At 43.4% G+C, this 12844-nt stretch overlaps 1 protein-coding gene across 1 annotated transcript in view; it reads right to left on the bottom strand.

The window, feature by feature from the left end:
- Positions 1–5649, bottom strand: part of CNTNAP2 (contactin associated protein 2) — a 1698090-nt gene extending 1692441 nt beyond the window's left edge. Inside the window, exon 1 of the mRNA XM_050937667.1 lies at positions 5094–5649. Within this exon, the coding sequence (XP_050793624.1) occupies positions 5094–5190 (97 nt within the window). The 5' untranslated portion in view covers positions 5191–5649. The remainder of the gene's footprint in view (positions 1–5093) is intronic.
- Positions 5650–12844: the final 7195 nt, after the last annotated feature.

Genomic DNA, 12844 nt, shown 5'->3' with positions numbered 1-12844 from the left:
GCTGGTTATAGCTGCTCCTGGGTTGCAATGTGGAGCTTTCTGCCAGCTCCCTAGGCCTGGTTTCAAGACCAGCTGGGCCTTACACTTTGTGAGCTGGGGCCCAGGATTATAGTGCTGCTCAGGTTTGGCCTGGAGCTGGGCCCAGACCCATGGAACAGGAGCTTTCACTGTGGTTTGAGTGTTGTGTGGGCTCACTCTCCAAAACAGCCCCTCCTCCTGGCTTCCACTCCTTACCAGGCCTGGGTTACAGTGTGGGGCTCAGAGTGCTACTGTGGGTGGTCAGTGCCCCCTCAGCAGTTCAGTATTGTGCACACATTAAGCAGGAGGCTACATCCACCTAGGTCAAACCGCACTAACCAGATGCAAACCAGACCTATATATGGAGAAAGAATGCAAAGGCACATGTGGCTTTGTGTAACATATTGCTTTAATATTAGAATATTGCCAAGTCTTACATATTGCTAACATTACTAAAAATTGAACATACCATGTGATTAGTTTCAACTTGGATCTTTAAATCTTATAAACAAAGAACTTCTCCAGAAAAAAAAGTTGTATGTCATATCTCCAATGTGGTGTGAGCTAGACAAATTCAGCTGTAGTTTTCAATGACTGTTTAAAATACTAAATAGTTATTGTATTCAATGAAACACTCTTTTCTGCTGCTTATGCACACTCATGATACCCACGAACAAACATGAGGGAATATTCAGAAGAGACATTTGATTTGTTTGGAAGAGAAGACCTATAGGGCCAAATTTTCAACACATAGCTTCTGTATGATAATTTGCATATTAATTGCATAAAAATACTAAGCACAATAGTTTTTGCATGTGCACATTCCATAATATAGTTCAGTGCTTATCTGGTAAATGGAAAGCCTCCCATCAACTCCAGCGGGCTTTGGATCTTACTTTATATGCACTGGTAAGCGTATGCAATCAGTTTGTGCATGGAGGTCCAAGCACATGAGTTAGTGCCCTTTGAAACACAGGCCTTTCATCTCCTTGGAATAGCAGATTTTTTTTTCCTGTTTTTGGCCAAACTGGGGCTGAGGAAACACTATCAGTAAGGTGAAAGAATATTCTTTTGTCACCACCAATTTTATAATAGATTAGCAGTATATTTCATATACATTTATTCATTCACAAATAATGTAATATATATATGTAAAGTTTATTCATTCAGCTACAGTCACCTACCATGAAGTATACAAGTTTAACGTTAACTGAAAATTTAAAAAACAAACTGCTTGTTGGTTTCTTTTTAATTTTAATGCAAAAGAAGTGTACAGAGACAATCAGAGGGATATGTCTGGCCATGCCAAATTCAGCAACACGCTAAGCATGTGATCACTTTTAAGCATGTGCTAAGGCCCTATTAACTTCAATGGCAAACCAAGCCCCATTTACTTCAATGGGACTTATACAAGTACATCCTTAAGTGCTTTGATAAAGATGGAGATATTCACATGCTTAAAGTTAAGCACAACTTTAAATGTTTTGTAGAATTGGGCTTAAGTCCTCTAAGATCTTTTCCTTGTATTTATGGAATAGGACCTACAGAAAACAAAGTCAGATGTAATAAAATAATCAAGACCCATTTTCTCACCTTGAAGTATACAGAGTATAAAATGTTTACTCTGATTCTTTTCTAAAGATACTCCCAAATACCATTTTAATAGGCTTTTCTGTACCTCCCCACCTATACAACATTCAAACACTGAGTTAGACAATATCTCCATTTCTACTTTTTTCCATCCTAGAAATAAGGCTTCCCGTATCATGACTCACACTTTGAAAGGGGATATCACATTTCTACCCCCCCGGAAAGTCTGACTAACTTGAAGATAAAGCACATTTTCCATATGTATATACAGCTAAACACAGCAATTCATGTTTTCAGCCTGTTGTAAAAATGGGGCAAATGAGTTGCTGCTTCAGCTAAAATCATGGAATCGGTCATATTGCAAAAGCATTCACATTCATATGACTTTAAATGCAGATTTAGTAGTGAGAAATGTTGTGCTGAACTGACTTGTGTTGAACATAAACAGTCACTGAAAACATGTTCTAGCTGAGAGAGGCAATGTTTTTTACAATAGAGTTGCTTTTGCCTAGAAGTAGATGACCCAAAGAGTAACTCATCCTAATATGTTTATCAAGCAGGCAAATTATTTTTTGTAATGAAAATGTATTAACTGAAAGTTACTCAGTCACTTTCTTACCATCACATCCATAAGCCAGGTAAAATAGCAAAAAAAGCACTAAATTTGGATTTTCCATGTTACTTTGTCTTGTGATGACCTCTCCTGGCTGAGCTGTTCATTAGCCTTGATTCAAACAGTTGAGAGAGTTTTGATCCCCTGTCTATTAAATCTTAACCAGAAATATACCATATGAAGAACTTATTGATAAGGTTTTGAAAATCTCGACCAAGTTAAAAAGCAAACATGAACAAAGGAGGGTTATAGATAATGCTATATTAGTGTGTGTTCAGTGCATGCTTATTATACTAAACACCCACACTGATTCCCCAATTCATCCTTGTGTTATATTTTATCACTTTCATAACATGTTTATTTTCACACTGACACATATATGGTCAGACTAACTGACAGGCATCATTTCAGTGAAATAGAGAGGCTTAGTGAAAAGTACAGAGAAAATGAAAACTTGAGATCTAATCTGTGAAAGTAGAAGGAAAATGAGAACACGGGGTCCAATTACGCTCTCACTGAAGCCAATGGGAATTTGACATTTATTTCCATGGGAGCAGGATCAGACAAGGGAATAATGGATACAAGTGTCTTATGCAAATATTTAGTATATTCATAGTACACCAAACTTACAGTCTGCTTTCTAGAAATTTTAAGATTGTTTATACTGATGTTTTCCGTAGTGAAACATTGGAGATTTTTATGCTTTTAGTAGTGGGCCTAAAGCAACAGTTTGGGTGGAAATTAGTTGTATACTAAAATTATAAATATTCCTTTTATGTCATGAAGTCTATCAATCCTCCACAAGCCAGAGCCAACAAGAAAACTGAGGCAATTGGCTTCTCTTCCAAGAGTATGGTCATCAATTCAATTTACAATTAGCTGGAGACAACAGAATTAAAGCAAAATAATCATTTTTTATACCAAAGTGTGCAAGATAATATCCAGTTAGCTGACAGACATGATTTATGAGTGCCTACTCTAGAAACATTTCACTAGTACTGGGAATGGCAAGTCCTATACTTTTTCTGAACAGAACATATGAAAAATGCATTCATTTATGTTCACAGTCTTGTTGCCAATGATAAGGGAGATTGATATCTGTTTGTAGCTACATTTCCATTGACTATAAACCATCTACATTTCACTTTTAGTGACTCAAAAAATAAGTGCGAACTCTATACTCTGCATAAGGAGTTGTGTATAGTGCTCTTTCAAATTAATACACTGAGTATCTGCAAAGATCAGTGAGTTTTTTACTTTTCATCATTATGATATGTATGCTTTACCTGCCTTTATTTTAAAAGTATTTTTAATAAAAAAAACTTATCGAACTTTTTCTAACATTAAACATATGTTCAGTGTGTAATCAAATACTATGACAATTTTAAGATACTGTATGTTGGTCTCAAATTTAAACTTGTAGCAGAACTATAAACGTTAGCTACAGCACTATAAAATACCTATTACCTAAAACTGCATGGAAGTTTATGTCCCAAGAACAGAATTATGGTAACCTAAGTTACTATGTCTTTTTCTGAGTATTCCAGTTATGCACAATGACCTATTACGGAGTATGAAGAAATCACATTCAGAACAAAACTGAGATGAACAATCAAGTCAAAAGTAATAATCTTCTGTACTGGTGTTGCTCCTAAAGGAAAGGGGAAAAACAGCTGAAGACTATAGCCTGAGAGGCTTAGGATACAATACAGTGTCTGTTTCTCTCTCTGGTTAAATACATATAACGGTCTAAATATATGGTAAATATATTACGATATATATTTCAATCGCATTAGATTTTTTTTCCAGAACTGACCATATGAAGTGGGGAAAATACAGTGAGTCAGGTAAGTACAGTTGTATTCCGGATCCCAAACCTAACAGTTCTGTTCAAACCCACAAAAAAAGAAGAAATGGAGATCCTCACATCTCCATACAACATACATTTCAAAACAATTCGCTGCTTGATCCAGAAAATGGTCATATCCCCCCCCCACAAAAGTCAGATTTTAACATCTTATCCATAAAAAGGCTGTTTTCCGCATGTCTCTTCTCCCCCGCTAGAACCGCAGATCCTTTGTAAATGCTACACATCAGGTCAGTATCCATTTTAAAAATACCGTTCAAAAGGCACGTTCTCTGCATCGACTACAGCGAAACAACGAAATACTTCACACTGACATTTACCTGCGAATATTTTGCTGCAAACTAATAGCTAATTGCAACATTAAAGGTTTAATGCCCCCATTGAAATCAACGAGTGCGCTGTCATTACTGGCAAGAGGATCCGGTCCTATACATGTGCTTTGCTCTCTTAAGTTCAGCATTTTATTTTCTGATTAACTATTTCGCTAGCACTTCACTGTGAGGGCAATGGCTGGTCAGCGCCAACACAACTTGGAAAGCAAAACTTCACTCCCAAGACAAAAGCATCTTGCCTCAGCTCCCTCCAGATAAGCCACCAGCTCCTTCCCTCCCCTCAAAATACCAAAGCTTTTTATTCTCCAAAATACACACACAAAACTGGTTGCGGAATTTGCCCACGTCTCCCTTTTCCTTCACACAGCTGTCCAGCTCCAGTACTGGCAGATCCCGATTCCCAACCCAACTAATTGGGAAAAGAATGTCAGGTCCATCCTGCAGACCCAGCCAGCTATCCTGTACCGGTTCCCAACTTTCATCCTCAACTACCACTAGCATCACCCAAATCAGCTGCACCGCTGACTGGTTGAGGAGAGCGTTACTTCACATCGGCGCCCGCACACAAAAAACCAAACAAGCCCCAAACACAGAGAAACCTCCCTCCGGAGTCACTGTGGGAATCTTAACGCGGAGCTGAACGTGGGCAAGGTTCTTTCCAAAGGGTACTCACGGGATGCAGGGAGCGCAGTCCTGGCTCTGCAGCTGATGCTGCTGAAAATCCAGAGGCAGAGGGCTGCCCTGCAGCCGGCTCGGGGAACCACAACCATCCTTCCCTTCCCGGCTCCTTTTACTCCAAAGGCCAACCGCAGAATAGCTGCTTTCCTCCACTTTCCCTCCTTCCCTCTTTGCCGTGACGAGGCAATGGAGCGGGGACGGGGCTTTACCTTGTGGTAGAAGCCAACCCCCCCTTCGCCTCTTGCCTCTAGGTTTGGAGCAGCACAGGATAAAAGTCCCAGTACTTTTCTTTCCCTTCTTGCTGTGTGCGCGCCTCCCTTGGACAACAAAAAGGGGGGCCGAAGGAAGAACCAAGGCGGGGAGAAATAATAAAACACTCAAAAAGGGGGAAGGGAATGGGGGGCCAAGAGGGGAGGAAGGGAGCAAAAACGTTGGTGTTGCTAATGCTGCTGCTGCCGCCGTCACGGCAGCTGAGCTCTTCCTTCTGCATAGAGCAGCGCTGCTGAGAGACGCTTGCAATAGCCTCCCCGCTCGGGTATATATAGCCCGTGCACGCACACATACACACCGACTGGGAGCCCCGCGCACACTCCCAGGCGCGTGCACGCACACGGAGCCAGAAAGGCTCCCGCAGCAGAGCCTGCCTCCTCCTGCACGCCTCTCCCAGCAGGAGGAAACACCGCCGCCGCTGCTAAGGAAAAAAGAAAAAAAAAAAAGAGGGAGTGGAAAATTCTCCCCAGCCTTCCCCTTTGCTTCGCTCCCTTCCTCGGCTCCTCCCGCCTCCTCCTCCGGGGCCCTTGCTCTCGCCTTCCCTTCTCTGCTTTTCAAAGCAAAAGCAAAAGCCAGGCGCTGCCTGCGCCCTGGGCCATGCCGCGGTGAGGCGAGGGGACTGGGGAGGCAGCCGCGCGCACTCAGCCTGGAGGTGGCTGTCTGTGGTGATGAAGTTGGGCGCTCAGGCGCTTAAGCTTGCAGCGGGCCGCCTCCCTCCCAGACTTTTTCCTTCCCCGGGCCAGTACAGCAGACAGACCGCAGCCCTCCTCTGCCTCCCCGCTCTGCTCCCCTTCGCGCGGAGATGGTACAGGCTCGCTGTACTCCAGCCTCCTGGGATCCCCAATCAGGCCTGTCTTCCGAGCGGTCCTAATCTGAGGGGCTGAGCAACACCCCGCCTGGAAAGATGCTGGGAGGACTGCGGAAGCCTCTAATGCAGATGTTTTCATTGTGGAATTACCCCGTGTTTAATTTGTGCCAGGCTGAGCTCCAACACCTCGAGGTTTGGAATTCAGAGCCTAGGCAGCTCTGGGCTTGCTGCATCAGTTATGGATGTAAAAAAACAAATTGCTTGATTCCAGGCACTTTTCTTTCTCTCATTACAAATTAAGCAGTGGGATTATCTCTCTCTCTCTCAAGTTTTGCCTAGAAGCAATCACTAAGGAAAACTGGCAGCACTAGAGCTCTATATTTTAGGCAGTTTAAATGTTGCTCTCCGATTTGGTTGTGTTAGGGGTTGGGGTTTAGAAAGGGAACTAAAAGATACTGCTTTCTAGACAGGGTAGAATAATAGGCACATGGATTATTCATGCTTCAACTGCTGGGGAAAAGAAAAACGTTAAATCACTCATTCACCAGATACTGTTCTACAAGCCCTAGAAAAGGGGGAGTAATGATTGGGAGGGGGGAGAAAGGAGAGAGAATGGACAGGTTATTTTTGGTATCCTTCTGTGAAAGAATTAACAGAGCTAAACTATGCGCTATGAATTTTTCAGCGAGCAGTACCAGGATTTGCTGATACCTGGTGAGGTTGGAGAAGCAGATAACCAGTTCTTAGGGTTTCACTTCCCTTAGAACACTTAGAATATTCCAGCTAACTCACTGGCTTTCAATAGGTGCTCTGTGCCTAAATACTAGGCTCCTTTGAGAATCCCAGCCTTAATTTTTTATACATAAATTATGGTGTGCAGAAAGAGAGTTGGTGCCTAATGCTATGAGCACAGGACTAAGGCTGAGGAATTGCAGAGCTCCAATATCAGCCCTGATACAGACTTTATACTGATCTTGGGCAAGGCCCTTAGCCTTTCTGCCTACTTCATTTCTCCCCCAACCAATATAAAATTGGAATATTAATATTTGTCTTACATGGATGTTCTTGAATTAATTCAATTATGTTTGGGAATAATTTTGTATATGAATAAAAGAAAAAACAACACAAACTTTCCCCTAATTTCCTGCAACCGCCTGATCCCTACACCTTTCACGCACAGCTTTTAATAGTAACTAATTTTAGGAATAGGCAAGTTTGTTAGGGGAATCAAATAAACATTCATCCACCATTAGCCAAATTCAAATTGATTCTTTTTGAAGTTATGACCCTTCCCCTGCTTCAAAACTCATTTTTCCACTGGTTCCTATCTGGATCAGAAGCAATAGGACTAATATCATGAGAAACACACCTACTTGTATCTCTGGTAAGAAGGAAAAATACCAGAAGTCTCATGAGTCAGTTCTATAAGATTTCCATCCCAAGACCCTGTAAACCAGGGATCAGCAACCTTTGGCATGTGGCTCGCCATGGTAGGCACCCTGGTGGGCCGGGCCAGTTTGTTCACTTGCTGCATCCACAGGTTTGGCAGATCACAGCTCCCACTGGCCACGGTTCACCGTCCCAGGCCAATGGGGGCTGCGGGAAGTGGTGGCCAGGACATCCCTCGGCCCATGCCTCTTCCAGAAGCCCCCATTGGCCTGGGACAGCAAACTGCAGCCAGTGGGAGCTGTGATCGGCTGAACCTGTGGACATGGCAAGTAAACCGGCTCGGCCCACGAGGGTGCTTATCCCAGCGAGCTGTGTGCCAAAAGTTGCTGATCCCTGCTGTAAACCTTTAAACATTGAGTAACCCTTATTACCCATGTGAGTAGTTACTCTGAAGCCAATAGGGCTATTGTCACGAGTAAGGATGACTTAGTTGATTAAGAGTTTGAAGGCTCAGGCAGAATGAAATTGTGATATCAATGGAAAGTTTTAGGCTACTTTACCCTAAGCAAAGCAAACATCAAACCTGTTGAGATTTTCACATCACCAGTTAATGCAGTGTTCACATTAGGCCAAATCCTGATCTCAGTGGAAGTTACAGGTACTCAATATCACTGTAAATTTATATTATCTATTAATACTGCTTTGCACTGGAGCAACTTTCATCTGAGGTTTTAGGGCAGCAGTGGGCAAACATTTTGGCCTGAGGGCCACATCTGGGTATGGATATTGTATGGCAAGCCATGAATGCTCATGAAATTATGGGTTGGGGTGTGGAAGGGGGTGCAGCCTCTGGGGTGGAGCTGGGGATGAGGAGTTGGGGGTGCAGGAACATGGTCTGGGCTGGGACCAAGGGGTTCAGAGGGTAGGAGGGGGATCAGGGCTGGGGCAGGGGGTTGGGGTGTCGGAGGAGGTGAGGGGTGCAGGCTCTGGATGACGTGTACCTCAAGCAGCTCCCATAAGCAGCAGCATGTCCCTCCCTATGGCTCCTAAACAGTTCCCAGCCAATGGGACCTGCAGAGGCCACACTTGGGCCTGGGGCAGTCTACAAAGCCCTCTGGTTGCCTCTACGCATAGGAGATGGAAGGAGAACATGCTGCTGCTTCCAGGAGCTGCGCAGAGTGGGACCCTGCTCCCCAGCAGGAGCTTGAGGGCCAGATTAAAACGGATGCGGCCCCCAGGTCATAGTTTGCCCACCCCTGTTTTAAATACATGCTAAAACTCTTCACTAGTACATAATGAAATATAGTAAGCCAGAGTTTTAAAATATAGTTGGCTAAGACCAATTCTATTAAAAAGGAAGACAGTCATTCACAAAAGGAAGAATCTGACTGTTAATGGATCTCAACAGTAGTGGTTCTTCATGGTTTAACACCTTGAGAAGTAATCAGTTCCCCCCACCCCTACCAAAATGGGACTGTTTCTGATTTAAACCATCTAGCCAAAGGGATGTTGTAATTGTGTTTACTACAGCTACATCTAGAGCTCACAAGATGGTTAATTTTGATCAAAATCTTTCATAGAAAAAAGCTTAAAAGTCCTAAGTTTATTTGAGAGACACACATACAGAGAGCCTGGCAGATGTTTAGCAGTTTTAGGTTTTACAGTAGTGAACAGGATATGGACAGTAATGGCCAGTTAGGAGGAGGAGTTGGGGGTCAGTGGTTAGAGCCAGAGTTATAGTCAAAGCCAGAAATCAAAGTCAAGGGGTCAGAATCAGAGGCCAGTTGCCAGAGCCAGAAATCAGAACTAAAACTCAGGACCAGGTTGCCTGGAGCAATGTAACACAGGGAGTAGGCTGGATCAAAGGCAGGAGCAGGACTGGGAACAAGCAGCTGTTAAACCTATCACAGGTATAGGCAATGGTGACATGTGGGGAGGAGGGGCCTGAAGGGTCACATGACCCTCCCACAAACACCAGGGGGCAAGGATCGCAGCTGGGGAGATAAAGGGGCAGGACTAGAACTGGAAGGGAAGAGGCAGGGCCAGTGAACAGCTAGGCTTAAGAGATGGTCACTGATTCCTTCAACCCAGCAGGCAGCCAATCTTGTAGCCTACTACAGGCCAGCTGCAATCATTAGGTTGCCCATAGGCTGGCTCTGCTGGAGGCCCTGATTCCTGACATGATCATTCAGTGCATTCAAGTGCAATACATTAACCCCTAAAATGAATACAACAAGGAAATATGTATTTAAGTGTAACACTAAGTTATTTAGTACTTGCATCCCTCCTCCACAAAAGCCCCACCCTCTTTCCACACACAGTTTTTCATTCACATATGCTCATCCTTGACTTTCCTGCTTACATGGAAACTCTCAGAAACTTGCTCAAAATTCTTTTTCCCTATCCTGAACTTGATGGGTGCCATTCTTCCTCTGCTACTTCCTGCCTTGAAGGAATGGTGAGGAACCAATAGCGGGTGCCTCCTGCACAGCCTCCCAATGGCTCTATTAACTGCCTTCCCCAGGTCTCTGCCTGCAGTACTGCTCTGTCCAGGGTGCTTGCTGCCTTCAGCCTGCAAAGAAATCAGTCCTCCTCAAGCTGCAGGGAGTGACTGAAGCTGCTCTGTTTTGCAGCCCTTCTTATATAAGCCAGCCTGGTCCAGATGGGCTGTGAGGAGCAGCCTCTCTCTGATTGGCGGTCTCCTGTGCAGCCTCCCACGAGCTCTATTAACCCCTTAGAACCCAGTGTGGGGCAGATGTTCCATCACAGTGGCATACTACAGAAGTATAGGCTAAAAGAAAGAATGATTCCCAGCAGTGAGGTAGCAGGGACAGTCAAGATTTGATGAAGGCAAAACTCAGATAGGCCTGTCTCCCAAAAGTCACAGAGCCTCTCTTTTCAGCACAACACCCCTCACAACCTCAGTAGTGGAGGGAAAACCCTGGTCCACAGGTGATATCCACCTGGAGATTAGCTAGATTTCTAAGGGTTAAAAAACCCTTGCTGCACACAAGTAATTTTTGTTGAGCTTAATGGGAATTGCACTCACAAGCACGTATTGATGAGTGAATAGATCTTTCTAAATTTACTAGGGCTGTCAAGAATTGTCTGCTAAACAGAATTAATTCTGAACAGATATATATATATATATATATATATATACACACACACACACACACACACACACACACACAGTATACAAATGACAAGTAGAAAAAACAGTATCAGAAAGCTAGAAAATGCAATTAAGAATGTTAAATATTTGTTGAGGCCAAATGTGGCAGTCCTTTTCAGACAAGACACCCAGTGAAGTCAATGGGAGTTTTGGCTGATTGAGGACTACAGGAGGAAAATGAAACAAAATTAGAGTGTCTGAATCTGACGGGGGCAGGAGGGAAGTGTGTTCAGTTATCTTCATCAACACCATTATTTTTATTTACATGTAACCCTTCTGCCTGTCAGAGTTGGCAGCAACAAGTATCTAGGGGTTCTGTTTCAATAATACAAGATTGGCCACCCCTTACAAGGTGCCACCCCAAGCACATGCTTGGTCAGCTGGTGCCTGGAGCCAGCCCTGGCAAAAGACCCACCCCCAAATAAGTTTGGTAGTGTCCTTTTCCCCTCAGGGTCTTAAGTCCAGCAACCCACCAGTCACCCCACCCACACTTTGTCCTTGGTCAGTGCAGCCCCCAACGTTCAGAAGTTCATCTGCAGAGTTTACCTCCCAGCCTGAGTGGAAGTGGGGGGAGGTGTGGGGGCATCTTACATGCTCCCCTGCTCAGATCAATGGCCAATTGCCTCACCTCTCCATGGGGTTCTGCTGCAGTCTTCGCTGCCAGCTGCGCCTCTCCACTAGCCACCCTGATAGCCACTCCTCTCCATTAGCAGTCCTGCTAGCCACTCAGCAATATTCAGCCCCGCCCTTCCATAACAGACTTCAGTGATTTCAGCTCTTAGTAACTTCACCACCACATGTCAGGGTAGAGCTCATTCCAACTCTGCTTACATACATATTTCTCTCATATATTTTTGGTTACCAAGTAGCCCTTGAATGTCAGAAGATCTAAAAATTATCCACATCTGAATTCCACCTGAAATATCTACGAAGGTAACTTTAAATGCCTCACAGGAAAGATGTGTAACATATTTCAAACTGTGCCCCCAGAAAACTGTTTATATGTATAGAATTCTCTCCATACAAGGAAAAGATCTGCTATGAATGGTCCTTCGAGTATATTGATAAATAGGGGTTGTTCACTAGGAGTACCTGTAAAGAAGGATTTTGTTCTCAGTATGTTATGGCTGAGGAAGGTATAGGGAAAAACAAGAAAAGGGTACACACTTCCTTGTGGTTGTCTGTATACCTTTAAAAATGTTTTTTCCTAGAAGCTTAAGGAAAAGAAGTCTTGATAGAAGCTGTCATTCTTCACCTTCCTAACGTAGGTAAAGGCAGGGAGAAGGCTCTTTATCAGAAGAGAGACATTGTCTTCGTGCAGCTGAAGAGACAGCATGTGGGCTGACATTTGAGTGGCCCATGCACTTTGGCATGATCACTTGATTTCTTTAGATAGCAAGCTCTGTTTAGTTAACCTTACACAGAAAAGTAATGTGTTTCCTTCCATTCTTGTACATGTCTTGTGGCCAAGATTTTCCAATACCAGATTCTAACATGGAGGTTCATAAATTAAAGTGCCTCGATTTTCAAAAATGCTGAGCCCCCATTTAAGTCAAGTCAAGGGAAGTTATTGAGTTCTCTGCACTTTTTGTAGTCAAGCCACTTATTTAGTGGATTAAATATGGACTTAGGAATCTAACTTTAGACTTATTTTGGAAAACTTTGATTTATTCATCCTACAATGTATAATGCAAGCTCTGGTCTATCAGAAAGAATCCAAAGTCATACAGTGTGCCTCATGGACACAAACTAGACCTGACCCTACACTTTGTAATATGAAAACAAAGAGAAAGCTTACTCACAGTATTAAATCTCATTCCTACTCTATCTTTGACACAAAAAAGATACAGAAATTCAGGTTATCTGGCTGTTGTAGAGGTAATTGTTTGCACAAGTCACCAGGTTTGAGGCTGTCTTGCAGTTTATTTAGAGTGACCAGATAGCAAATCTGAAAAATCTGGACAGAGGTGTGGGATAATAGGTGCCTATATAAGAAAAAGCCCCAAATATCAAGACTGTCTTTATAAAATTGGAACATCTGGTCACCCTAAGCGTATTGCTCTTTGAGAAACTACCTGGTTGGTTCAGACATCCCACAAAACTG

The sequence above is a fragment of the Gopherus flavomarginatus genome, chromosome 2, assembly GCF_025201925.1.
Source record: "Gopherus flavomarginatus isolate rGopFla2 chromosome 2, rGopFla2.mat.asm, whole genome shotgun sequence".
NCBI lineage: Eukaryota > Metazoa > Chordata > Testudines > Testudinidae > Gopherus > Gopherus flavomarginatus.
This window is presented reverse-complemented; position numbering and strand designations above follow the sequence as displayed.